At 44.0% G+C, this 27,058-nt stretch overlaps 3 protein-coding genes across 11 annotated transcripts in view; all 3 read left to right on the top strand.

Moving 5' to 3' along the window:
• LOC114427241 (apoptosis-stimulating of p53 protein 1-like) overlaps nt 1-16,271 on the top strand; it is a 29,633-nt gene extending 13,362 nt beyond the window's left edge. For 3 of the 5 annotated variants that reach the window (XM_028395147.1, XM_028395145.1, XM_028395149.1), the window contains 20 exons: nt 4,332-4,427; nt 6,544-6,600; nt 6,695-6,815; nt 6,913-6,992; nt 7,100-7,249; nt 7,323-7,463; nt 7,547-7,742; nt 8,043-8,165; nt 10,901-10,968; nt 11,157-11,364; nt 11,840-12,067; nt 12,153-12,368; nt 12,454-12,604; nt 12,675-12,712; nt 12,794-13,164; nt 13,304-13,441; nt 13,979-14,112; nt 14,415-14,581; nt 14,682-14,881; nt 15,119-16,271. In XM_028395147.1, the coding sequence (XP_028250948.1) occupies nt 4,332-4,427; nt 6,544-6,600; nt 6,695-6,815; nt 6,913-6,992; nt 7,100-7,249; nt 7,323-7,463; nt 7,547-7,742; nt 8,043-8,165; nt 10,901-10,968; nt 11,157-11,364; nt 11,840-12,067; nt 12,153-12,368; nt 12,454-12,604; nt 12,675-12,712; nt 12,794-13,164; nt 13,304-13,441; nt 13,979-14,112; nt 14,415-14,581; nt 14,682-14,881; nt 15,119-15,160 (2,925 nt within the window). In that variant the 3' untranslated portion in view covers nt 15,161-16,271. The remainder of the gene's footprint in view (nt 1-4,331; nt 4,428-6,543; nt 6,601-6,694; nt 6,816-6,912; nt 6,993-7,099; nt 7,250-7,322; nt 7,464-7,546; nt 7,743-8,042; nt 8,166-10,900; nt 10,969-11,156; nt 11,365-11,839; nt 12,068-12,152; nt 12,369-12,453; nt 12,605-12,674; nt 12,713-12,793; nt 13,165-13,303; nt 13,442-13,978; nt 14,113-14,414; nt 14,582-14,681; nt 14,882-15,118) is intronic. The other 2 variants (XM_028395146.1, XM_028395148.1) reach the window with 2 other exon arrangements.
• Nucleotides 16,272-18,475: 2,204 nt separating this feature from the next.
• LOC114427242 (apoptosis-stimulating of p53 protein 1-like) lies at nt 18,476-19,920 on the top strand. The gene is made up of 4 exons (XM_028395150.1): nt 18,476-18,609; nt 18,933-19,099; nt 19,197-19,396; nt 19,781-19,920. Exons 1-4 carry the CDS (start codon nt 18,476-18,478, stop codon nt 19,871-19,873), a joined length of 594 nt encoding a protein of 197 aa, XP_028250951.1. The 3' UTR covers nt 19,874-19,920.
• Nucleotides 19,921-21,132: 1,212 nt separating this feature from the next.
• sdsl (serine dehydratase-like) lies at nt 21,133-25,731 on the top strand. Of its 5 annotated transcripts, none has more exons than XM_028395666.1 (10): nt 21,143-21,162; nt 21,504-21,550; nt 22,786-22,944; nt 23,026-23,062; nt 23,148-23,287; nt 23,369-23,457; nt 23,546-23,779; nt 23,956-24,086; nt 24,160-24,246; nt 24,351-24,856. In XM_028395666.1, exons 3-10 carry the CDS (start codon nt 22,798-22,800, stop codon nt 24,452-24,454), a joined length of 969 nt encoding a protein of 322 aa, XP_028251467.1. In that variant the 5' UTR covers nt 21,143-21,162; nt 21,504-21,550; nt 22,786-22,797; the 3' UTR covers nt 24,455-24,856. The 5 variants fall into 5 exon arrangements, with proteins under 5 accessions (XP_028251468.1, XP_028251467.1, XP_028251465.1 ...); XM_028395663.1 differs by lacking the exons at nt 21,143-21,162; nt 21,504-21,550 and adding exons at nt 21,788-21,890; nt 25,602-25,731 and having other exon boundaries at nt 24,351-24,470; XM_028395667.1 differs by lacking the exon at nt 21,504-21,550 and having other exon boundaries at nt 21,133-21,162.
• Nucleotides 25,732-27,058: the final 1,327 nt, after the last annotated feature.

The following is a 27,058-nucleotide window of genomic DNA, read 5'->3' as shown; positions in this document are numbered from 1 at the left end:
ATGTCATCACTAAAAACACCTTGGTGGGAAATCGGCAGACTTGAATCACTATTTGACATTGGCTAGATAAATATAGGCAGGATGACATTTTGCATTTTCTATGCGCTTAGATACTACTTTACATTGCCTGTTAGGCATTGTTGCTTTGTCTATCCATCTATCGATGCTTTGCCCAAGGGCACAGTCTGGACACATGATGGGAGTTGTTGCTGTGTTCAAAGACATGATCTTTCAGTCACAGGTTGAAGTTTGCAACCAGCAGGCCACCCCTGCTGTGTGAATGTTGGTTATTGGAGTGGTTCTGATAACAAAGATTTCCCCTTTGGTCTGACTGCAGCTTTAGGAATGTCTGCAGGCTGTTATTGTAGATAAGGGAGAATATTTTTACTGGAGGCACACAGCAGATGGGTAGGGGATAGGTTGTATTTCTGGAGGGACCCATGATCAGGACAACATGTGTGTGTATGCATAACTTTGAGAACTATTGGGAAATGTACTATGCACACACTAAGAGGGTCAAATATCCCCATGTGCTTCAGATTATACCCATGATTGCAACTGCAGCAACATGAGAAAGTAGCTTGCAGCTCTCTGTTGCTGTTGTAGCTAGGTCTGAGTGACGTTAAAAAAAGTAAAATTAGACCACAGCTATGTAGCCCATGGTTTGGACTAATAAAGGATTATCTTATCTTACATGCTTCAAATTCAATTTGCTTTTATTGTCATAGCTGCTCACACACAGTGGCCTACAACACTGGAAAAAACTCAGGTTTCATTACTGGAGGTGAGATGCTTGTTTGTCTTTATTACACAGCAGTGAAGTCACATGTCACAGTGTGAGTGTGTTGCAGAGAGGGAGACACAGAAAGAAAAAGATGAAAATATGACGCAGCAGGAAGCCAGCTGTTGACTCCAGTGGGTGTCCCTGTGTGAATATGTGTGTGCACATTCCTGAGCACCGCTGGCCACGTCTGGCAGGGGTGTGTGCCACGAGACCGCCGCGCACGCTGCTGCAGCCGTTAAATCTGCAAGCATCATCATCATCATCTTCCTCGTATAATGCACATCTGGAGCAAGAGGCAGAGGTTGATTGAGAGGCAGCAAGTGCCATGTCAGGCTATATAGTGCGGTAATTTCCCTCCTGAGAGAAAGTGAGAGAAAGAAACAAAGGAGCTGTGAAAGAGAGGAGAGACAGAGGGAGAAGGGGATGTCGCTGCAGCAAAAAGCCAGCTGCAGAGGGATGACAGAAGAGATGAAGGAATGCAGATAGAGAGAAAGATGGAGAAAAGTGTAGAAGAAGGAGTGGTGATACAGCAAGAAAGAGAAGGGAGGAGTGAAACTGAAACAAATAGAGGTGATAAAAGAGACAAGAGGAGGCATAGAAAGAGAACAGTAATAAAAAAAGGTCTGATCTGATGGAAGAATAGACGATGAGGGAGGTAAATGACTTTTCTCCTGTTTTTCATAGGTTTATGTGTGTTTTATATGTAAAATAAATGAAGGGGGGTCATATTAGTGGGCTTTAGTTTCTGCTCACACGTCATTTGAGAACACACCAATAACTGAGAGTTTGTATGAGAGAAAATGAGGGGGAGGGAGCGTCGGCCAAGCGAGAAAGAAAAAGAGAGAGAGTGTCGTAAATCACAGTACATCACCCGGCGGAGGAGAGGGAAAGTTGTGATAAGGATCGCTCTCGTTTCCCCTCTTTAAGCATCTCTCTTCCCAGCCTCTGTCTGAAACCTTTAAGGTCCGCTGTGGTTCTGTGAGGCTGTAATCATGGAGTGGAATGAGGTGGATTTGGTGCAGGAATTTACTGTTGAAGGACAATGCAGCAAAATTAAAGTCCGTTCCTGCAGGATCACATGGGACAGCCTGCAGGTAAATACAGCACAGCGGGATGCTGATAGAAACTGCATGTTAACGTCAGCTGGGGGGGCAGCGCAGCAGTGCGATCAGGATGTTGTACAGCGTGTTAACAGCATGTGCAGCAGAATACATGACACCGTGGTTACGTGTCAGGTGAATTGTTAACTTTTCAGCAGCTGTGAGATGCATGTCCTCATCGGACATATCAGAGAGATACAAATAGAAGTGTTTAGAGGATGTAAACCTCTTCAGCAGGAAATCCCAGGACAGCAGCATACTGTTTTGACTCATAAGTGATTTAGTTCCACCAATGACAATCTTGCCGATGAAGGCTTTTAAACTACACGTCAGCAAAATCACAGGGTGTTTACAATGCGTATAGTGTTACAGTGTTTGTGCCTTTCAGAAGACACATGCTGTATCTGTGAGATGTCACCTTTTTATATTTTTGTGTATTTTCGGGGTAAAATTCATTTTAGAAATCTCAGAGAATCATTGTTTTGTCACATTGATGCATTGCAGGACCCTACAGAAATCTTCACATAGTGCACATTTATATGCCAGGTAATCACTGGTGCTGCAGTGGGCATCTCTACAAAAAGTTACCTCCTACAAATCCAGCTCTAAATGAAGCTTCTGACTGGCTCTAGAGATTTTTGGTGGGCTACACTTTCCAAGCTGGATTCAGGGATCCAGGCTTTAATGAAGTAATGCATGCAGAATGCCAAAGCAAACTAAAAAAATAAATAAATACAGTAAATACTCTGTGTGCTACATGAACAGCACTATCTCACCCAGGTGACTGCAGAGCATAGACAGCAGAGTAGCAAAAACTGAGCAATGCAAATCAGACAAGGCTGTTAAGCACATTAACTATAAATACAGTCGACCCCTAAGTGACGTCAGTTATAGGTTTTTTTTGACACGGTGCCAAAGTGGCTGGCTGTCGTCATCTTGGCAATACCTAGATCTGCCTAATGGGTGGACAGTCACTTGATGTGGGACAACACCTGTCTATCAAAGTGCTGACACCCGCAATGATGCAGATTTTATTGAATATGTCAATTCTTGATGCTTCCATCAGGCCACTTAACATAAAGCTTCACTTTTCGTAATTGAAAAAATTCTTTCAAATTGGATTTACATTTTACCATATGATGTCCTGGACTTCAGGTTGCTTTGTGTTTTCATACAACACAGACTGGTTTACTTTGAGGTAATGACACTGGAGGAGAGTGCATTAGTCAGACATCTGTATCTGCAGACTCTTTGTAATACACATTAAAGTGAGGATCTGCAGGTCAGCAGTTAGCTAATGATATGTGGCATCGCTGACTGGAAAACCAATTAAATGTGCATAATGTCATTGTCTAAAACATGATGTAGTCTGCATTATGTTTTTATGAATTATACAAATCAGCCTGAAGGCAATGATGCTGTCTGTAGCAGTGTAGCTGTCTGTCATTAATCACTCACGCTGATATTTAGTGTAGCGTTAATGCTGCCAGAGTGAGCTTCGACTCACTGAGTCATTAATGTTCAGCCAATTTAATTTGTTTTACTGATTTCATATCTAGTGCTATGACCTTAGGGTTGAATTCAGGGTAATGGAGTTTTTCATCAGCTACTCCTAGTCTCCATGTTTAAGTAACAACATTATACTCATAAGCATTATAATGAGGTGATACTTAAAATTTAGTGTCACTAGTGGACTGAGACCCACATAAAACTCTAAGCCTGTCTGAGGTTTAGAGATGTAATAGTGTGTTTAAATCCTGTTTAAGTAGAGCTGGTATGAAGATGATTTAATACATGATGCCATAAGCTAACTGGTGAAGTTACATCATAATCAGTCATTCATGCGTTTTGCTGTCTACTGCTGTATGCTGTCACTATATTTAATTTTGCATAGTCTGGCTTTGCTGCATTCTGGGAATAAATGTATTAAACCAGGTGCAGTGTGTGTGTGTGTCTGTGACACAATGGCAGGATGTAGCTGGGCTGAAACCTTCCGCTGTTGCCTGCTAAGGGCATTCCTTCCCAGCTCCACTCACACACACTTGTAAGATAGTGCCCAGAAGTGTTTGTTGAAAAAACATACTATGATAGTCAAGTGTAGAACATATGATCAGTGTGATTCTTTTTTTCCTGGGGTTGTTGAAGTCTTCGTCACAATGCTGTGATCACCAGGGCACATATGATTCTGCCAATTTACCCTCAAACCTGCACTGTAATTCTGTCACTCTGCCAAGGCCACCCTGCTCACTGGAGCCGCTATATGACCTTAAGTGTTAGTTAATACGTGTGTGTGCAGCTGTGCTTTATCTCCTGTCACTGTTTGGGTTTTCATCAATTTCATATGCTTTGCTATGTGTAATGGATGGAAACTGTGAATAGACACCAGTTCTATCAATCAATATATGTCACTCTTGTGTTTATGTGTGTGTTTCCATATGTGTGTCTAGGTTCCCCGTGTGGAGCTGACCCTGTCCGAGCTCCAGGAAATGGCCACAAGACAGCAGCAACAAATAGAGGCTCAGCAACAGATGTTGGTTGCCAAGGTAACCTGTGCATGCACACACATAGATGGATTACCTGTCAGTTAGGGTAAGGTTATCTACATTGGACCCTGTCTGAATAGGTCGACTTTGAATTCCTCATGTCCTAAAGCCTGAGTGTGTGTGTGAGTGAGTGAGTGTGTGGTAGGATCACAGAACATTCATCTTCTTTAGAAACAGGACATGTGAGCCAGGTCAGGGTTTAAGGGGTTGACAGGAAAGAACAGCAAAGGACCACCATTAAGCTCCAGGTTTATGTGAGACACAGAAACAAATGATGGTCACTTGTCCCCTTTCTCACGTTTAGGAAGTAGCCTTTTAGTGGACAGGAAATGAGGTCGTCAGGGAGACACAGCTGCTGGGAAGTTGAACCACAATTGTATTCCAGGAAAGAGTCAGAAGGGTGAAGCAATGAGGAAAAAAGCCTGCTTTCATTTGGTAAAGTGTCTGCTTAGGCTTAAAGTGGATAAAATGCTTTTAACCACCAACTTTTTTGGCCAGTTTGGGCTTTTCAAGGCAACAGTGGCATTGAAATTATGCTGATATTCAGCATTTCTTTTGAAAGCAGTAATTTCCCTGTGAAATGACAGTGATGAAGTGTTTCCTTCCAGGTTGTAAGTGCTGAACTATGTCCTTGTCTTGCTAGATAAAAAAATCTTACAGTCCTTCCTGTAGAGATTTTCTATCCTCACAATATTAGTATAATGGACAATGGATTCAGTGGACTGATGACTTCCAGGGGAAAAAAAGTTCCAAATACAAACTCTTACTCTTGAACTGTCCATGCAATGACATGTAATGAAACATGCTACTGTTATGTAATGTGTTATTGGCTTCAGTGTGTGTTTCCAGTGAATGATGGGTGGCTTCCTGCCAACATTCCATTTCCCTCTTTCTGTGTGTATGTGTGTGTGTGACAGAGATACACACAGGTCAGCTGTGCTACGTGCCAGCACGATACAGAGAGGTGTAAACTGCCTCAGTCAGCAGCACACGTGACAGGCCTTGTTTTCTCCCCCTCTCTGTCGATTTCCTCTCTGTAGACTCTTTGTTTATAGCCTGTGTGTATGGTCAAATACATTCAGTAAATACACACAACTTAAATGAAAATCAATAGTTACTGATGGTTTAGAAGTATACATGAAGCGGTAAAAGCACGATAGAGTGTATGCATGGCAGCTGCATCACTGTCAGTGTACCAAAATAAAGGTTACAGAGATGTAACCTCCCCTACCTCAGACAACAAAGTTTATGGCCTGCATCCTCTTCTCTGCTGTCTCCTTTTTCATCATTCCAGCAATGCTCACACTTGTACAGTATTTGTAGAAGTAGCCAGCAAGCTAACATAAGCTATGAGGCGGCAACAAAGCTAAACAATAAAACAGTTGTATGAAATTAGGTTTAACTTAAGCACACATAGTTTTTGATTCAATTTTATGTTATTTATTTTATACTATTAAAATCACCTTAATACACTTCACAGAACAAGCAATAAGACAGTGGTTCTCTTGTTCTCATGTCAATAACAGGCTCTGGCAGTGTTCACTGTGTTTTAGCTTCATCACCATGGTACATTTTTTTAGTCTCATGTAACACATGTGGGTGGTAGAGGTGTTAACAGAGCACAATAGAGAAACCATGTTGGATGCTATGTTCCTGCAGCTTTAATGTTCAGAGGAAACCAGTTTATTTCTGGGGAAATGGGTGCTAAGCCTGCATAAACACGTTTTTCATATATGAATATGAGACATGCGCAAGTGAAGGTGTTAGTGTGTGGGTTTAAATGCTCTAAGCTAATCAGAAAGGTGGCAGACGTGGCAGACAGGGTTAGGGGGATAGGGTGCTATCGGATTGTAAAGAGAAGTTACACTAATTTAACAAAAAGTGCATCAGAATGAAATCTCCTACCCTACCTTTAAGTGTCCCAGTAAGCCTGCATGCTCAGTGGCAGGACAAGCTCACCTACATGGAACCCACTCATTTCTACACCTGTGTCCTTCCTGCTATGTATATAAAAATGTATTGTTCTCCCTTGTTGTGGCCAATTTAATAAATGGATTGATGTGATGTGAAACTAATTTTGACATTGTCATTTTGTGTTTATTATGGTTTACTACAGGAGCAGAGACTGAGGTATCTGCAGCAGGGAGGCCGCTCTAACCAGGTACAAACACAGGTGGGATCCATATGTCTTTAAAGCACCACAACAAAACAAAACAAAACTAATATTGAATTGCAGACATCACACACAAATGTACCTGTTTTTTCAGTCTGAAGCTGAGAAGCTGCAGCGGCTGAAGGAGCGAGTAGACACTCAGGAGGCAAAGCTGAAGAAGATTAGAGCCATGAGAGGGCAAGTCGATTACAGCAAATTGATCAACGGAAACCTCTGTAAGTTTCAACGCACTGCAGAGATTGTGACTATGGATTTTAGTTAGCATTTTATGATCACATATTAAGCATGGGTGTGATTGCCTGCTGTGTCCAGCCGCAGAGATCGACCATGTGAGCAGCCTGTTCCAAGAGAAGCAGGCGGAGCTACAGTCTGCAGTCATCAGAGTTGACCAGGTAATGTGGAGGATCGTTTGGGATGAAAAATAAATCACACTTCTCCGATTATGCATTTGGTTTAAAGTTCAAAGCAGATGAGATTTTTTTTTACATTTGTTCACCAGTTAACTCAGCAGTTGGAGGATTTGAGAAGAGGACGCCTTCAGCTACACTCAGCACCCACTGGGTCCCAAGGTGTCTCTGCTGGCCATAAAGGTTCACCGCTGTCTGGACCTGCAGCTCTGGAGCTGAGGAAACTTTACCAGGAGCTGCAGGTGAATAACTTGCAAACAGCTGCCAGCTTTGAATTACAGAATTCATAAAGATGTGTGACACTGTGTGTCGTAGGCTCGTAACCGTCATAACCTGGAGCAGAGCAACAAGTTGGCCCAGAACAAGGAGCTACTGAACAAGAGGAACGCTCAGGTGACTGTGATGGATCAACGCATCAGTGACCTGAGGGAACGCCTGCATAAGAAAAGAGCAGAGGTAAGCCGTTGTTTCTGATCTCCTGTCACAGTTTCATGTCTTCTTGTTAGTTACTGTAGGTGGCATTCTTTCTGTCTGTCTAGTTAAGCCGTATGAATGGTGGAGGACTGTCTTCCCCTCAAACCTCTTCCCACACCGGTGTCGGAGTTTCAGGTCGCGTTGCGGCTGTTTGTCCCTACATCCAGGTTCCTGCCGAGGCAAGGCAGGAACCTGGATACCCACATGCAGCTGACCCACCACCCAAACCCACTCCACTCAGCCACATCCGCTCTCTGTCAGGTAGGCAGGTATTCTCTCTTTTTTAGATGCTGCAACATATTGTCAGTTTTATATCTCTGTCTGAACTCTAACTTTCTGTCCTTGTATTTCTTTTTTCCTGTCTGTTGGCTCCTTTTCTCCTTCCCCGTTGTTGTTAATGTTAATGATTAAACATGGTGGTTATGTGATTATTGTTTTGTCACTTGATGTGGTGGTGGTTGCGGTGACTGTCTCTGTGATGTTGTCATGATGGTGTCTTTTGGTGATTGTGTCTGGTGGTTGGTCTTGCTGCTGTGTTTTGTGGTGGGTTTGGCCATGCAGAGGAGGACAGGAGTGGCATCAGGAAGCCTCCCAGCCAGTGGAAAGTGTCAGACTTAGACATCGTCCTGTCAGAGCCCGCTGAGGCGTGGGAGGGGCCTCGGTCCCCTCAGGGGGGCGACAAGAGTGAGTCCTGGAGAAGTCCCTAGACTTACTCCCCACTAGCTCCACTGGTGATAGATTAGCAGCATTGTGAGCCTTAACTTTTCTCTGTTCCCTGGTGTGTGGACATGAAAACTAGTTGCTCATTAACCAAAACTGCAAGGGCTGCATCATATCTGCATCAATGCTTTTATCAAATTAACTGACAAATTATAGGCTTTTAATACAGGGTATTAGAACTGTCAGTCAGTTCTTTGTTCAGTTGAACACATCCAGTTCACTTGAAGTTAAGAAATGTGGTTAAAAACAGTACCTAAGCAGTAAATACAGACTTTAAAGTCAGGCAAATCAGGAAGTTAAACATGTTGTGAAGAATACATGTCAATACTACCATAAAAAGCAGATGGTTAGGAGCGAGAACATAATTGATCAGCCACACAGAATAACCTTAAAATGTCAGGGTCATGTGTAAAAAGGACACAGACATGACATCTGATAGTCAGCAGCTGCTCCAGGTCAGGAATCTTCCCCTCAGAAAATAAACTGAGGGCCAACCATAGAGAGGAGGGACACTCATGTTCAATTATTCCTTCATGTCTTCCCACATGCAGTGGGAAAGGAGAGTGTATATAGTATAGGGTGGAAAGTGAGAGTGTACACAGACAACAAGTGGTCTCTCTTTAAGAATTGTGATACCACTATCCTGCATTTTGGGCTTACTAACAAGAGAGACATAATTCTAAGCTAATCCACTGTACAGTCCAGCCAATAATTTTATTTTGTAGACTAACTTTTATTATGGCATAAAATCTCTAAATCTCACCACAGCATTCGCCTTGTAAATACAATTCCATTTACCAGAGGCTTAGTTGACTGTTAGGTCATTCCCATTATAAGGCACATTTAACTCACTTTAAGTCCTGCTGTACATAGGCAAAATGTTCCTGAACCAGCACTGTTACAAATCCCATTGTGTTCCTGAATACCAAAACAAATGCCACAGTTCTATTTCTTGTCATGGCTTATGTAATGTGGAAAGTGTATATTTGTAAATCATGTCTGCCCGGCGAGTGGGTGTGTGCAACAAATGACTGGAAGGAAGTCTGCTGACATGCACCTACTGTACGCAGTATGTACAGTATGTGTCCTTGTGTGCGCACATTGTGTCTGTGTGAGTTGGACAAAGGGGTGTATTTCTGTGGTTGCTGTCATTGGAGGGGTCACAGCAGATTTGTTAATCAACAGATCTTGAAGGTTTGGGTGAAGGGGGGAGATCTTTGGACTGGTGAACCAGTGTGTCGCACATTAACTACTGTCTCATTAACCTGGTCACTAAATGTTAATCTACAACATGCAGCTCCAAAAACTAGGAGCTTCTGTTAATGTCCAACCTCCTCCTTCCACAATACATCCTGTGTGATCTGTACTATTTTCACAACACTGCATCAGTGGTGGAGAATGATCTGGAACAGGCTTCAGTATCGCCTAGTGTGATAGGCCTGCTGAAAACCTTCGCCTGAGTCACCCCTCTGTCATTGGCACCAGGACGTACTGTGATTGTTCCAGTGCACTGTCCTTCCTCCAAGGCACTGAGTGAGCTTCTAATCTTGACTCTAAAGCTGATAGCCAAGTTTCCAGCTTGTACAGAGCTAACTGTTTCCTGTCGTGACTGTTTTCTTCCTGAGGTCAGCAGGTGACACCAGCACAGCTTACTGTACTGACTGCAGGACTCCCTGCTTCAACAGTTAATCAACGTTAGCTCTGGCATGTGCCAGGACTGTGGTGTGGCTCTACCTCTGACACCTTAATTTGTCCTTAAAAAGTAAACTGTTTCTATTTGTTTACTGTTTCCTTTAAATTAACCTGCAAAAGTAAGACGAGGTTGTTTAAGTTCAGTGAAACTGATACACAACAAATGAGGACACTGACCTTCACCTTCACGTGTTAATTGGCGAGAGTGGATCAAGATTTAGGGACCTTAGTGCCTTGAACTGACCTCATGCTTATGTAACATCAGCTTTGATTCTTGAGGACGTCAGCGGTTTTTTGATTGAGGTGCTGATTGTGGTGCCAAACGGTTGTGTTTAATACCTGCAAATGTCAGTTACTATTAATGTATGTTTATATTTTTTGAACAGATACTGACGGCCGCACAGCCCATACATTTTTCCATGACTTCTGCTACATAACTGACAGGACACTAAACACATGTTCTAGAGAATACACTGTAATCATCATCATGTAGAGTAGTTGTTAACTTATGTAGCTCTTGCCTTATTATCTGACAGTTGAATGCCAGACATGAGTCTGGCATTCTTTCAGAGCAGTCTGTTTCAAATTTTGCATAATTGTTATGCTGACTGTGACCAAGACAGTCATGTACACATCTGGGTCTAAATGGCTTTTATGTTCCTTTTTGAGGAAGATGCTTTTATATTTAATGCAGTGCGTGTGTTTTCTTTTGCCAGTGAACTGAAAATAGCAGCTACCCAGTCATTTAAAATATCCAGACAAGTAAAAATCCAGACCTTCAGCCTCTCCTTGCTGTAACTTACATCATGATATGTGTCTTTTGATCATGCTTCCTGCTCCCTCTAACTTCTAACTCCTTGTACCTGGTCTCGCCTGTTAAATCGCTTTTTGTAATCTGTTATTCTCCTTGTTGCTACTGTCTACTTTTCTCCTTAATTGTGCTCCCTGTTGTAATCCCTTCTCTCATCCCTGTCTCTTTCACATACCCATCTCCCATCTGTGTTCAGCCAATGAAGCATCATGGCCTAGCATCAGTAAGAGTGCACCTGACTGGAGGACCAACAGCCCAGAACAGGTACTGTTTCTATATTCAACACTGCAATCATTTCATTTTCCGGTAGTGATTTGACTCTGAACCTTGAGGCCCACATTTTGTAGATAATAACAGACTGGGTGAACCTTTCAACTCAAAGTCTCAGAAGGAAAAACTTTCTCTGCTGTCACACTTTATTCATATTTTTGTCTTTCTTCCCTGCTCCTTAGCTTCCCTCTGGTTATGGTACCTACCCCAGTGCCACCCACCAGGCTGCAGGTCATCACTGTGCCACAAGCTCCCTTCCCCGTTCTGCCCCTGGTACCCTGGGCTGGCCACGATCTGGTGCTGCCAATACCACCTCCTCCTCATCATCATCTTCTTCGTCTTCACAGCAAATACAGCAGCGTATTTCGGTCCCTCCGAAACCTAGTCAAGGTAATCTGACACAGTTCTTTAAGTGACACAACATTGTTTTTGATGATATGAGATATGATATGTTTGGGGTTGTTTCAAAAAATCTGTGAAGGGAATGTTAAAATGTGGTGCTCAAAGGCCAGAGGTCACACATTTTTTGCCCATAACATGCTCTTAACTTCCGGCCTCTGGATGAGCATCAGGATAGGAGCCCTTTTGTTTCTCTGGTATTCAAACACACGTTAATTGGTGTGGCTGATAAGGAGCTTCGAGTGATTGCTGTTGCACCATGTGATGATCAGTCTTGTGAAAAACCAAAAGTCTCTAAGTGAAGACAGGGTGTTTCTCATTCAACATAGTTCACCTTCTCTGAAGTTCCTTTAAACTCTTTGCTACATGTGAGTCTGTTTGGTGAAGATATGTTACTACAGACTGCAGACAGGCTTCATGATTTAATAGAAACTTGATCTCATATATTTATCACCCCTGCTGTAAGGTTCTGCCACCACCTCCCAGCCTGCTCCTCTATCTCCACAAACCGACCGGACAGATCCCCCACCTGCTGTGGCTGTACGTCCCTATGTCCCAGACCATCCCTCTAGGCCTCAGTCCCCCAGGAAGGGCCCTGCCACGATGAACAGCAGCTCCATCTATAGCATGTATCTTCAACAGCCTCAGGCCAAAAACTATGGATCACTCAGCAACAGGACAACTGTCAAAGCAGGTAACTAAATATACTGTTGATTATGTTTACTGTGTCAGCAGGTGAAAACTCATCACTTCCTGTCTTTTTCCCTTTCTCTTCACAGTCTATGGCAAACCCATCCTTCCCACGTCCTCCTCTTCTCCTTCTCCTGTCCCTTTCCACCAGGGAGGAGGAGGAGTAAGATCAGCAGGGGAGGATGTTACGGATAAAGATGGAGGCAAAGGAGGAGGTGGAGAAAGCAGTGATGGGCAGATTCAACCTCCACCCAGTGTTGATAACATCCCTCGTCCCCTCAGTCCCACTAAACTCACCCCAGTTGGTACGTATAAGATGCTGAATCATTAGTATTACCACTATGTTCTTTCTACATTCTGTACTAATGTGTTTGATTTTGCCCTCCACAGCTCACTCCCAGCTACGATACCAGAGTGATGCAGATCTGGAGGTTCTCCGCAGACGCCTCAGCAACGCACCACGCCCCCTTAAGAAACGTAGCTCCATCACTGAGCCTGAGGGCCCACAGGGGCCAAACATCCAGAAGCTGCTGTACCAGAGGTTGGTGCCACTAAAACAACTACAGATAAGACACAGTGAAGCAAATGTTAACGTCTGTTGTGGTCTGCAGGTTCAACACACTGGCAGGAGGCATGGAGGGCAGCACAGGTGACACTCTGACATGATGGTTGTTTGATCAGCAGGTGTACATCATTATGCATATGTTCAACTTTTCTCTCTTTCTTCCAGGCAACACTTTCTACCAGCCTGACTGCATTCTGGGAGACGTGGACAACATCCACTCAGCCAATGGGAACGTAGAACCCAGTGACAAACACGTCAACATGGCAGCCGTGGAGGGAGAGGTTCAAACCCAGAGCTCAGACTCCTGCCGTTCATCTCCCCCTGCTGTCACCATAGAAGCATCCAAAGAGACAACAGAAGCAGTGGAGCCTAGCCGCAATGTGACTCCTTCAATCCAACCCACCCTGCCCCCCCCTGCACCTGATCGGCTGGAGGACCAGAACAACAACAACCAGAGAGGAACCAGTCCTGCCAACAACTCAGCAGACCACAGCTCTCCTTCTCCATCACCTCCTGCTCCGGCCTCACTGCCCAAGGTACGCCTGGTGTAGAACACACACAGTAAACCTGTTAGTATTATTACTTAGAGCTGATATCTCAGATTAGGTAGTATTTAGCGATTCATATTCTGCTTTGTCAACACTTCTTCTGTTTCTGTCTCCCTGTGTGCTGCAGACTAAGCGAACCAACTTGAAGAAGCCGTCATCGGAGCGGACAGGTCATGGCCTGAGAGTCAAATTTAACCCTCTGGCTCTGCTGCTGGATGCATCATTAGAGGGGGAGTTCGATCTGGTGCAGAGAATTATATATGAGGTAAAACACAGCATGAGCCCAGCATAGCTTTTTCTATGGTGATTGGAGAAAAACACACTTCATTATGCAACAGAACAGCATTTTTACTCGCCAACACTTGCTCCCACGTGCAGACTGCATGGACAGATTGGCCAGTTACCAGGAAACGTTGAAGCTTCTTTAATACCGTGACAATACTTTGATGCTCAGCTCCTGTGTCAGGGGAGAGCTGCTCTCACTGGTCTCACTGGTGAGGCGTGCAGAGTCACTCTTTCACGGTGTGTTACAGCAGCACATACAGAACAATGCCTTACATCAATCCCTGACATCTTTCCCTGGAAAAAGTGCTAACTGTAAACACAATACTCAACAACTTTTTGCACAATTTTGCACTCCTGAGTTTTGCAGTGAAGTTGGACACAGCACTTTTTAGTGGTCCTCTCTTAGGCTTAAATATGAGGGCATTGTTAGGGCTGACACCTTTTTTATTTTTATAGTGCTGTGTGGAGCCAACAGTATCTTTGAGATCTAATATCTGTACATATGTTTGTCTTTAAGGTGGAAAATCCCAGCATGCCTAATGATGAAGGCATAACTCCTCTTCATAATGCTGTCTGCGCTGGTCATCACCACATTGTCAAGTTCCTGCTAGACTTCGGAGTTAATGTAAATGCAGCCGACAGCGACGGATGGTCAGTACCTTTGAATCACGCCATAATACAGACTAATAACAGAGCAGCAGTGAAGGACTGAGGGAGTGTGAGTAATGACCACACTCAGCCCAGCTCAGACGCAGCAATGACACAGATAATTGAATTTTTACATTCATGTCTGGCTCAGCTGCCGTACCAGCACTGAAGTAATGAGCCCTGTGTTCAGATGTTTATTGATTAGATTCATGTTTAGGCCACGTCGAGCTGTTTTATGGGGGCATCACTTTATTTGAACCTTTAGTATTATGATTACCAGAACATTTTTGTGTCGTTCTTCCCAGGACTCCTCTGCACTGTGCTGCTTCCTGTAACAGCGTCCACCTCTGTAAAATGCTGGTGGAATCCGGGGCGGCCATTTTTGCCACAACAATTAGTGATGTGGAAACAGCAGCAGACAAATGTGAAGAGATGGAGGAGGGCTACACCCAGTGTTCTCAGTTCCTTTACGGTATGTAGATGCCAACTCAGGGTGGATCATCATCATAGCTAAAGTCATAAATTCAAAATGACAGAGATTAAATCTCCTCCATCTTCTCCATCTTACGTAGGTGTGCAGGAAAAGTTGGGTGTGATGAACAAGGGCTTGGTCTACGCTCTGTGGGACTACACCGCGCAGCAGCCTGACGAACTGTCCTTCAGCGAGGGTGACGCCCTCACTGTGCTGCGTCGCCGTGATGACACAGAGACAGAGTGGTGGTGGGCGCGGCTGAACGACCGCGAGGGATATGTACCCAGAAACCTACTCGGGGTAAGAGAGCACAGCACAGCAGGAGACACAGATTAGCATCACACCGTGTAGGACCTCAGGTCTACATGAGAGCTGCTTCTCAGCATCACTGCACTGAAAACTGAAGACACAGCTTCTTAAGCACACAGTGTCTAATGGTCTGCCTCCATAATGTTCATCAGGCACCTTGAGGACGATGTTAACATGATGTAGTGACCCCCCCCCCCCCTGTCTGTCTCTGTCCTGTCCGCTCTCCAGCTGTATCCAAGGATCAAACCCAGACAACGCTCACTGGCCTGAAGCCCAGATCAGGAGTGCAGCTCATAGAGAGGGCGCATGTACACACAGAAGAAGAAGAAGAAGAGGAGGATGGTCATAAAGGAGGTGTGGAGGAAGGAGGGGGGTTGATACAGAGAGTTATGAAGTCATTTTTGTTTGTTCAAATGCAACAAAGAATATATTTTCACCTCAGCGATCACAGCTCGATAACTTGACATGTATTCAGCAGCATGAAAGATGCTGAATCACAGAACAAATGTCATTTGAATGCTGCTTCAAGGACCACTACAAACACCATCTTACAATTATAAAGCAGATATTCTTCAGTCTTTGTTTTGAAGAGATATTGGAATGCTAAACTCATCAACTGCACAATGAAGGATGTGATGTGTGTGTACAGGCTAGATCAGGTGGTGTGTGTGGAAGTGAAGCTGGAGAGAGGAAGGCAAGGAGGGAGCAGGACTGACTCTGAATGTGTGTTAGAGCAGGAGAAAAGAAGGAAAATGTGGAGGAAGTAGAGCTAACAGTGAGGGATGGATACAGGTTTATAGATGCAACATGTTTTTACTTCAGGCCAAAGACACTGGTCCTCATCCAGGTGCAGCACTGGTACAAGACCACAGAACCTAACCACCAGATAAAGCATCCACTAGCTTAGTGGATGCGTCAGTGAGCTGGTTAACTGCTCGGTGCCCTCTCAGTTTGTATTTCGACAAATCTAAACAGTGTCTTAAAAAGCTTCTGAATCAAAAGTAAGAGAAGAAAAGAAAAAGTGTGTCAGTATTATAAAGGGGCTACATTAAGAGTGCAAAGTTTGTCCAATGTTGTTTTCCACATGTACTTCTGTCAGTAGTTGTATGATATGTTTTATTCCCATGATTCTGTTGTGTTATTTAAACACATTGTTTGCTAACACTGTTACTATTACTGGTCGTCCTCTTTCTTTGGATCTGCCGCTCACTGCTGCCACCCAGTGTACAGGAAGGGTTCCTTCAACAGGCTGTGTAAAATAAGAAGCAATAAGGTGCAGTGATTGTGAGTGCAGCATTGTTCACACCATAACTCTGTGTATATGCAACATGCAACTATACAGCTCATGTATAAATACAATAAAGACAATATAATCCCTGCAGAAGCTGTGTCTGTGTCTCACTGACAACATGCATGAACTAGAAAAGGGCATTTCCTGAAGAAAATGCAAGTTTGATTGCTGCAGCTGAAGGATTGCAGTGAATGCTGATGTGAAGAATTGCTCTGAATTACTGGAGAATCTGCAATCTGAATTTAATTTGTTGAAACACGTTGACCAATCTGCAAGGATGAAGCTCTTTTATTCTGTATTCAGAATGTTCTAATTCCGAGGATTGCTTTGTATGCCTCTGTGTGTCAGCCTGTCACCATGGTAACAGCAGAGGAGACCTCAAAAACCACTCCAACTTTGAGAGCCTGGCGTGCGGAATTGATTTTGAATTAGAAAATTCTGAATACAAGTTTGATAGAACAGCATCTAATGAGCGTTTTAAGACTAAAATGTTTGTAGAAGGAGATACATTTGGCAGATGACCCTCGTTACAGGGCTCTCTCATAGACTCCCATGTTAAATATGACATCGAAATTGCTTAATACACTCAACAAAAATATAAACGCAACACTTTGTTTTTGCTCCCATGTTTCATGAGATGGACTTGAAGATCTAAACTTCATTCCAGATACACAATATTACCATTCCTCTCAAACATTGTTCACAAATCTGTCTAAATGTGTGATAGTGAGCACTTCTGCTTCGCTGAGATAATCCATCCCACCTCACAGGTGTGCCACATCAAGATGCTGATCTGACATCATGATTAGTGCACAGGTGTACCTCAAACTGCCCACAATAAAAGGCCACCCTGAAATGTGCAGTTTTGTCTCACAGCAAAATGCCACAGATGCCACAAGCATTGAGGGAGCGTGCAATTGGCATGCTGACAGCAGGAATGTCAACCAGATCTGTTGCTCGTGCATTGAATGTTCATTTCTCCACCATAAGCCGTCTCCAAAGGCGTTTCAGAGAATATGGCAGTACATCCAACCGGCCTCACAACCGCAGACCACGAGTAACCACACCAGCCCAGGACCTCCACATCCAGCAGGTTCACCTCCGAGATCGTCTGAGACCAGCCACTCAGACAGCTGCTGAAACAATTGGTTTGCATAACCAAACAATTTCTGCACAAACTGTCAGAAACCGTCTCAGGGAAGCTCAACTGCATGCTCGTCGTCCTCATCGGGGTCTTAACCTGACTCCAGATCGTCGCCGTAACAGACTTGAGTGGGCAAATGCTCACATTCGATGGCGTCTAGCACGTTGGAGAGGTGTTCTCTTCACAGATGAATCTCGGTTTACATTGTTCAGGGCAGATGGCAGACAGCGTGTGTGGCGTCGTGTGGGTGAGCGCTTTGCTGATGTCAATGTTGTGGATCGAGTGGCCCATGGTGGTGGTGGGGTCATGGTATGGGCAGGCATCTGTTATGGACGAAGAACACAGGTGCATTTTATTGATGGCATTTTGAATGCACAGAGATACCGTGATGAGATCCTGAGGCCCAATGTTGTGCCATACATCCATGAACATCACCTCATGTTTCAGCAAGATAATGCACGGCCCCATGTTGCAAGGATCTGTACACAATTCTTGGAAGCTGAAAATGTCCCAGTTCTTGCATGGCCAGCATACTCACCGGACATGTCACCCATTGAACATGTTTGGGATGTGCTTGACCGGCGTATACGACAGCGTGCACCAGTTCCCACTAATATCCAGCAACTTCTCACAGCCATTGAAGAGGAGTGGACCAACATTCCACAGGCCACAATAGACAATCTGATAAACTCTATGCGAAGAAGATGTGTTGCACTGCATGAGGCAAATGGTGGTCACACCAGATACTGACTGGTTCTGAGTCCCCAGACCGCCAATAAAGCAGAAACAAAATGCACATTTCAGGGTGGCCTTTTATTGTGGGCAGTTTGAGGTACACCTGTGCACTAATCATGATGTCAGATCAGCATCTTGATGTGGCACACCTGTGAGGTGGGATGGATTATCTCAGCAAAGCAGAAGTGCTCACTATCACACATTTAGACAGATTTGTGAACAATGTTTGAGAGGAATGGTAATATTGTGTATCTGGAATGAAGTTTAGATCTTCAAGTCCATCTCATGAAACATGGGAGCAAAAACAAAAGTGTTGCGTTTATATTTTTGTTGAGTGTATTTGAAAAATTATAATTTTTTGAAAAAAACTTAAAGTTGACTGACTTAAATAAACTTAAATAAAAGCTTGAATAGGATGGAAAATCCCAGCATGCCTGATGATGAAGGCATAACTCCTCTTCATAATGCTGTCTGCGCTGGTCATCACCACATTGTCAAGTTCCTGCTAAACTTCGGAGTCAATGTAAACGCAGCCGACAGCGACGGATGGTCAGTACCTTTGAATCACGCCATAATACAGACTAATAACAGAGCAGCAGTGAAGGACTGAGGGAGTGTGAGTAATGACCACACTCAGCCCAGCTCAGACGCAGCACTGACACAGATGATTGACTTTTTACATTCATGTCTGGCTCAGCTGCCTCAGCAGAATTGAAGGAGCAGATTGCCATAAGTAATGAGCCCTGTGTTCAGATGTTTGTTAATTAGATTCATGTTTAGGCCACGTCAAGCTGGTTTATGGGGGCATCACTTTATTTGAACCTTTAGTATTATGGGATGGATCCCCAACATCTTTGTGTCGTTCTTCCCAGGACTCCTCTGCACTGTGCTGCTTCCTGTAACAGCGTCCCCCTCTGTAAGATGCTGGTGGAGTCCGGGGCGGCCATTTTTGCCACAACGATTAGTGATGTGGAAACAGCAGCAGACAAATGTGAAGAGATGGAGGAGGGCTACACCCAGTATTCTCAGTTCCTTTACGGTATGTAGATGCCAACTCAGGGTGGATCATAATCACAGCTAAAGTCATAAAGTCAAAAAGACAGAAATTAAATCTCCATCTTCTCCATCTTATGTAGGTGTGCAGGAAAAGTTGGGTGTGATGAACAAGGGCTTGGTCTACGCTCTGTGGGACTACACCGCGCAGCAGCCTGACGAACTGTCCTTCAGCGAGGGTGACGCCCTCACTGTGCTGCGTCGCCGTGATGACACAGAGACAGAGTGGTGGTGGGCGCGGCTGATCGACCGCGAGGGATATGTACCCAGAAACCTACTCGGGGTAAGAGAGCACAGCACAGCAGGAGACACAGATTAGCATCACACCGTGTAGGACCTCAGGTCTACATGAGAGCTGCTTCTCAGCATCACTGCACTGAACCCTAAAGACTTTCACTATAGGAAATAATTCAGCCAATTTTTAGACCTCAGTGATAGCTGATGATTTAACATGCTGCCTCAAACAGTAGTTTTGTCTTCTGTGCAGTTTATACTACAAAAGAGACATGTGACTGTTCAGGTGACTGTAATCTATCAGAGGAACCAGCTTCTTAATCACACAGTGTCTTATGGTCCTCCTCCATAATGTTCAGGCACCTTGAGGATGATGTTAAGATGATGTAGTGACCCCCCCTCTCTGTCTGTCTCTGTCCTGTCTGCTCTCCAGCTGTATCCAAGGATCAAACCCAGACAACGCTCACTGGCCTATGCACACACAGAAGAAGAAGAAGATAAGGAGGAAGGAGGGGGACAAGCATGAAGTCATTTTTTACTGTTTGTTTGAATGCAACATGACCACTTCATGGTAGAAGCAAATATATTTTTTACCTCAGCGATCATAGCTTGATAACTTAATATTCAGCAGCATGAAAGATGCTGAATCACAGAACAAATGTCATTTGAATGCTGCTTCAAGGACCACTACAAACACCAGCTTTTACTTCAGGCCAAAGACACTGGTCCTCATCCAGGTGCAGCACTGGTACAAGACCACAGAACCTAACCACCAGATAAAGCATCCACTAGCTTAGTGGATCCGTCAGTGAGCTGGTTAACTGCTCAGTGCCCTCTCAGTTTGTATTTCGACAAATCTAAACAGTGTCTTAAAAAGCTTCTAAATCAAAAGTGAGAGAAGAACAGAAAAAGTGTGTCAGTATTATAAAGGGGCTACATTAAGAGTGCAAAGTTTGTCCAGTGTTGATTTCCACATGTACTTCTGTCAGTAGTTGTATGATATGTTTTATTCCCATGATTCTGTTGTGTTATTTAAACACATTGTTTGTTAACACTGTTACTATTACTGGTCGTCCTCTTTCTTTGGCTATGCCGCTCACTGCTGCCACCCAGTGTACAGGAAGGGTTCCTACAACAGGCTGTGTAAAATAAGTAGCAGTAAGGTGCAGTGATGTTTGTTGTGGGTGCAGCATTGTTCACACCATAACTCTGTGTATATGCAGCGTGCAACTATACAGCTCATGTATAAATACAAAAGAAATACAATAAAGAAAATATAATCCCTAAAACACCTTCTGTCTCTATCAGGATGTCCATCAGCTCTGCTTCATGTGTTACATATGTGTAACACATATGTAAAAGGAACCGCTTCTGTAGTTTTTACTGTCCTGTTTGTAGTTTTCATGGCTGCTGTTGTAGCAGTTGTGTAAAAAGTAAAATAAATATCATAACATATAAACTTTATTATTACTTATTATTAAAATGTAATGGAGTAAAAGTATAAAGTATGCACTGTTATTTTTACTTAAGTAAAGGATAAATACATAAAAAAATTACTTAAGTACAGTAACGAAGTACAAATACTTTACACCACTGGAAAGACTGAGAGCGTACAGTGCTGCTCTTCTGTACTCATGAAGGAATATCTAATATGTGGGGATGCATTGTTCAGTGAGAACTGGTTGAACCCTGATTAGTACCACACACACACACACACACACACACACACACGCTGAGCATTGGCAGCAGACTGGACTTTGGAAGGAGTTACAGAGCTCAGGTCATTCCAGTCTCAGAACTGACGGCGCTTCACAGGTAAGTTTGTTCTCCACATAAATGTCATGATTTCATTTATTACACTTTATTATAGTACAAGTGTTTTAGACAGAGAGCTGTGCAGCTTTGCTTTTCTAATGGCTCATGTTCACACAGATTTTAACTTTACTAATGCAGAATGGTTGAACACCCAAAAGTAAAAAAAAAAAAAAAAAAAAAAAAAAACCCAAATTATTTAATTTTAATTATTATTACCGTTATTGTTGTTGCAATCTTTCATCTTTTATTTTAGAAGTTGCAACCGGAAGTGGTCGCACTTGCTACGTTCTATTTTTGTAGCATCATGTAGCTAGCTCTGAAACTCTTAATACTTTTTGCAGACACTATAACGGTCAGAGGCTTGTTCAACAGGACATTATAAGACAGCGTAAGTCCACATTTAAAATGTTAAAATGTGCTGTAGCACGCTGAGACACGGTGCGACGTGGTAACTTTACACTGTTTTGCATACATTTAATGTCGGCAACGTCACGTCGTGATTTGCATTGAAGCTGTGACAGAAGACAGATGTTACGCAGAAGAGCGCAAGTGTTTAACCGCTGTGCTAAGCAGACAGAAGAAAGCACTTACATTAACCTGTTAGGAGATGCATCTAAACATGTAACGAAAGGGTTAATGATAAACTTTAAAAACACGGGATTATTTAGTTTATGTATTTAATTTATGTAGAGGATTCCGACTATTGTCGACGTCCACACTCCAGTCCGGTAGGTGGCGCTAAATGCACTTTAAATTGGCTGCCGACCGCCAGGTAAATTCCTAAAAGAAGAAGAAGACAGAAGCTAGCGGTTTTGATTTTATCCAGCAGTTGTTCAATAGAAGCTAAGAAGTGCTGCCTTGTTCACTAAAATGCGCTAAACTTTGTCATATCAACATTGAGTTTAGCTTAGCTTAGTTCTTCTTTGTTGGTGCTTCACCGTGTTTCCTCGTGCTCCTGAAAACACAAGCGGCAACCTTCGGGGCTCAAAGTTGAAGCCCATGCGGAAGTGTCAAAACTTGTAATTCACGCTGCAACAGCTGGGGGTTGGCTCCAAAAGCGAGTAATTTCCCATAGACTCCCATGTTAAAATGGCCGATTTCACAGCAGAAAAGAACATGTTTACGGCCTGGTACAAAAAACCACTCTGGTCTCAGATGATAGGTTCTCTTCTAGTGTCAATTGTACGGGGGGTGAATTTTTTTACAACTCACTCGTTTCAATTGTATTCGGACTTAAAATTACGCCTAATTATGGGCGTTGCTGCTTGAGTGACAGACAGTTGACGTATCACAGCGTGAGTTTCCTGCTTCCCCCCCCTAAACCCCGCTCGTGCCCCCCCTCTTTGTCCATATTCGGAGTTTTAGTTGACGTGACGCTGCCAACATGGCGGCGGTCATCACGTCCCGGAACCTCCCACTGAGACTCAAAACGGCTCTTCAGAAACAAACGGGTGACGTCACGGAGGCTCTGTCCATAGTTTTTACTGTCAATGTGAAAACAGCACTGCTCGTGGTTGGCACATAATTTTGCAGGAAACAATATCACCCACAAAACTAGCAGATGTTACTTCTATCACTCATCATTACCTTCAATCTTTACACATATTTTCTTTATGCTCTCAGACTGACTGCACAATGACGCAGCACTTCCACCTGAACACTCCGCTGCTGGAAAGTGTCAGCATGTCCAAGCTGCTGGGAGCCACCGTCTATCTGAAGATGGAGAACTCCCAGCCCTCTGGTTCCTTTAAGATCCGTGGCATCGGGCACCTCTGCCAGCAGGTCTGAACCCTTTAACCCTTTAACCCCTTCCCTCTCCAGATACACTCTGTCAGCCAGTGACTGTCTGATCTGTTGTTGCAGCTTGCTGGGCAGTCCAGAGGAGTGGTCTGTGCTTCAGGTGACAGCTGTGCTGCCTTCATTCATGTTCTCCTCACACTGCGGCTCACTATGTTGGTGCAGTAATGAATCTTTTTTTTTCCCAGGGGGCAATGCAGGTTTGGCTGCAGCCTACGCTGCCAGAAAAATGGGGGTGCCAGCCACCATCGTGGTTCCCTCCTCATCTCCTCAGCTGGTGTTCAAGAGACTGCAGGATCAGGGTGCTACAGTCAAGATTACAGGCAAGGTGTGGCATAAGGTTGTTGTAATCTAGGGATTAGATCTTTAAAATTAACATGAAGAGGGATTAGTAACTGTGTTTCCTCAGGTTTGGGATGATGCCAACGCTGAGGCCCTCAGACTGGCAGAAGCTGAAGGACTCACCTTTGTGCCTCCATTCGATCACCCGTTGCTATGGTAACATTTCACAGAAAGTGGACAGTGTAAAGTACCCACTCACACTCAGGCTGCTCCTGTGTGTGTCTCTGCACCCTAACTCATGCAGGCAGGGCCATGCCAGTATGATCACAGAGGTGGCAGCTGCTCTGGGTCCTGGTGTGAAGCCTGGAGCCGTGCTTCTGTCTGTGGGTGGGGGGGGCCTCCTGTGCGGTGTCATCCAGGGCCTGAAGGACGTGGGCTGGACGGACGTACCTGTCATTGCAATGGAGACGGTAGGGGCACACAGTTTCAACGCCGCAGTGAAGGCAGGGAAGGTGGTCACTCTGGATGACATCACTAGGTCAGACCTTTAGATGTTTCCAGTCATTTATTTATTTATGTATGTAAAAATATATATATATATGTGTATATATATATTTTTTTCAAACAAAGAGTAAGAGTGTCATCTAAATATATATATATATATATATTTTTAGATCACTCTCACTCTTTGTTTCTCTGCCTGTGTCTTCACAGTGAGGCGAAGTGTCTTGGAGCGAAGACAGTCTGCCAGCAGGCCTTTGAATACAGCCAGAGCAATAATCTGAGAATCATCTCTGAGCTGGTGACTGACCAGCAGGCTCTGCATGCAATCCAGCTCTTCCTGGGTGTGTTTGGATCCTTACAGCCGCCTTAGACTGTGTGTGTTCAGGTGTTCAGTGTGATGTTATTGTCCTGCAGACGAGGAGCGTGTGTTGGTGGAGATGGCGTGTGGGGCAGCGCTAGCGGCCGTCTACAGTGGGCTGATACTCAGATTACAGGAAGAAGGTCAGTACTCCGGAGTCACCTGTACACATATAGCTTTTGTCACACAGACCTGTACAGGAAGTCCATGTGTGCTGGTTAAATGATTCTCTCACCTCTCTCTTCAGGTCGTCTGCCGGCTCTCTCAGGCCCCCTGCTGGTGATTGTGTGCGGTGGCAGCAGCATCAACATGGAGCAACTGACTGACCTCAAACACAAGCTACAGATCTGAGCTGCTGTGTGTGCAGGTGTGTGTAAGGGGGGAAAAGATGGAGAATTTCTGGAGGAAGAAAACACAAATCTATAGTTTAGAAGAAAATGTTTTATTACATGACAAATTGAAAAATGTATTCCTATTTTTGTGTAAATTTAAAGCTACATAACTTTTAAAAATGTAGGAATTACAAGTTATTGTTTAAGTCATTATCAGCATTCAGTTGCAGTTTCCTTGTCTCTCCACACGGCGGTGCCACAGGACATCACTTATAGTGTGATGCAGAGAAGCATGAAGAGAAACGGTTTATAGTGTTTGAATCGACACTGATTATCAACTTTGTGCACTTTTTTAAATGAAATAATATTCTTCAATGGAATAAAATATAAATATATTTTAACCCTTATATTCCAGTCTGGTTGTGTTATGTGTAGGAAGCCGCTGCTATGGAAACAGCTCCTGGCTGCTCTGTGTGCATAAAGGTTAGCTTAATAATTTGTAGATAATGGTGCTCTAAGTTGCATGAGATCAAAATTTTCTATGATTTATTGATGAGAGATAAAAATAGAAAACAACCTTATGAAAGTTTAAGCATGGGAGCGCTGTGTGGTGAAGATAATAGAGGCTGATGCTGTAATGACAGATTATGTCCTGTGTCCTTAGTCCATACGTTCTGTCACCTCAAAGTGGATTTTTCAATATTTAATATACAGTGAGGACTGGTGTGCTGAATACATAAGTATATTTTCTGCCCTGTTCTGAGCCCGTCGTGTCCCTGTGTGTGTGTGTGTGTGTGTTGGCCTTCATTTGACATTGAGTATAATTTGAGATGTGTGTTGTGTGATATATGTCAGTGTATTTATCATAATTATGAAGCGCCTGCAGTGAGTGGCTGGAAACTCCTCCTGAGTTTTTCCCAGCAGCACAGTGCTTGGACTGGTTCTCTCCCAGGAGTGCAGTCACTACAAGGTCATACATGGTGTGGACATGATGGGGTTGTTAATGTGAAACACCAGCCTTACAGTCCATTCAGCAGGAATGTGTGAATGATCCGCTCTGATCCGCTCACCTGTATTGGCTGTTTACACCATGAGTGATTAGCTGCATGGTTAAATAACTGTGAGATTACCAGGCCAGATCATCTCTCTCTCTACCTGATCCACAGCCGTACTCCCTCTCTACCTCTGCTGGATGTGATGCAGGCATAAAAACCTAATGGACGCGGTGGCCTGTTTCTATGACAACAGGAAGGAGGTGTTTTGATGAGCCCAGCATGGGGCAGCTATAAATAGGAGCAAATAAACAAGAATGAATGGAGAGGGTCCATGATGTCTGTGTTTGTACATGCATGTCTCTGTTTTTAGTCACTTTAGCTAATCAGTGCTAATCAGGCTTATACTGTATGTTAGGCTACATTACAATGTATTGTTTTATGTATGTTACTCAGTGTGTACATGCTGCTTTAAAGGCCTCACACTCACAAACTGCTGCTTCTGACTGAGACAGAGAAAGACTGATGCTTCCACTGGTTCACTTTGTTCATGCTTTCGTCAGGGATTCATAAGGTAGCACTCAGCAGCTGCTGTGAGTAACCATGGCAACCTGATGTTGGCATGGGAGCACAGACTGAATGTCAAAATGAAACTTGATGGCCTTTTATAACTCCAACAACAGGGTTTCTTTTATATTGACATACATATAACAGCTGCAAGAACACACTGGAACTTGCATGCAGTATAATGTATATGTAGGCAGAGCACACACAGGCAGAAGTATTGTTTCTCTCCCAACAGCAGCACGGGTTTGGATTACAGTGTGATGCGATGAAAATGAATGGATGTTTATTACATCTGGACAGGAAACAGGAGGAGTGCTGCAGCACACAGGCTCCGTTAGATCAAACCACATTACATACTTAGAAGGATGGATCCTCATTGTCAATGACATCCTACAACTCCCAGAATGCTTTGCAGCATTTAGAAAAGCACCTGTTGCTGCACTTTGAGCAGATATAAGCTAAAATAAAAGGAAAACAAACAACTAATATCAATTACAATACATTAATAACTAACTATAAACCATGTAGCCTAGGTACGGTGTTATGCAGGAGAGTTAGCATGTTGTTGTGTGATATCAGTGCAGCTTCCTCGTGGACTGTACCACACCGTCTAACCCCCCTCCTCCCCCCTCCTCACCCTCGCAGTGGACCGCTCCCCCTTCTTTACCGCCCACTTTGGTTGAAGCCAAAACAGAACATCATGGCGATTGATGGTAAGTAGGCCAATAACGTCTCTCCTCTTACCAATTTAATGTCGGCTGGAATTAACGCGTGTCACAGGTGAAGCGTTTCGGCAGCAAAGTGCTCATGTCTCCGGAGGTTGGTGCTCGGAGCGGTTGGAGCCGGTGAAAGTTGTATTTCTGTGTTTTCCTCTCGCAGTGTGTGAGAGTAGTAGAGGCGGGAGCAGTGTGGATGTTTGTAGCGGTGGTGCTGAAGGGAGAGCTAGCTGTCATGTGTGCTTCAAACCGAGCCGTGAATGTGAACACTCCTCCGGCCGCTGGCGGCTTGGAGCCTCGCTGTACGTCCCTCACTTCACTTTAAAAGCGAACATGTCTGGCTTCATT

The sequence above is a fragment of the Parambassis ranga genome, chromosome 22 (genome assembly GCF_900634625.1).
Source record: "Parambassis ranga chromosome 22, fParRan2.1, whole genome shotgun sequence".
NCBI classification, from domain to species: Eukaryota; Metazoa; Chordata; class Actinopteri; family Ambassidae; genus Parambassis; species Parambassis ranga.
This window is presented reverse-complemented; position numbering and strand designations above follow the sequence as displayed.

Coding starts and splice junctions, on each gene's coding strand:
- LOC114427242 (XM_028395150.1), top strand. CDS start 18,476: ATGGAAAATCCCAGCATGCCTGATGATGAAGGCATAACTCCTCTTCAT. Junction 18,610..18,932: donor GCAGCCGACAGCGACGGATG/GTCAGTACCTTT, acceptor CGTTCTTCCCAG/GACTCCTCTGCACTGTGCTG. Junction 19,100..19,196: donor GTATTCTCAGTTCCTTTACG/GTATGTAGATGC, acceptor CATCTTATGTAG/GTGTGCAGGAAAAGTTGGGT.
- sdsl (XM_028395663.1), top strand. CDS start 21,834: ATGTATTTAATTTATGTAGAGGATTCCGACTATTGTCGACGTCCACAC. Junction 22,945..23,025: donor TCGGGCACCTCTGCCAGCAG/GTCTGAACCCTT, acceptor CTGTTGTTGCAG/CTTGCTGGGCAGTCCAGAGG. Junction 23,063..23,147: donor AGGAGTGGTCTGTGCTTCAG/GTGACAGCTGTG, acceptor TTTTTTTCCCAG/GGGGCAATGCAGGTTTGGCT.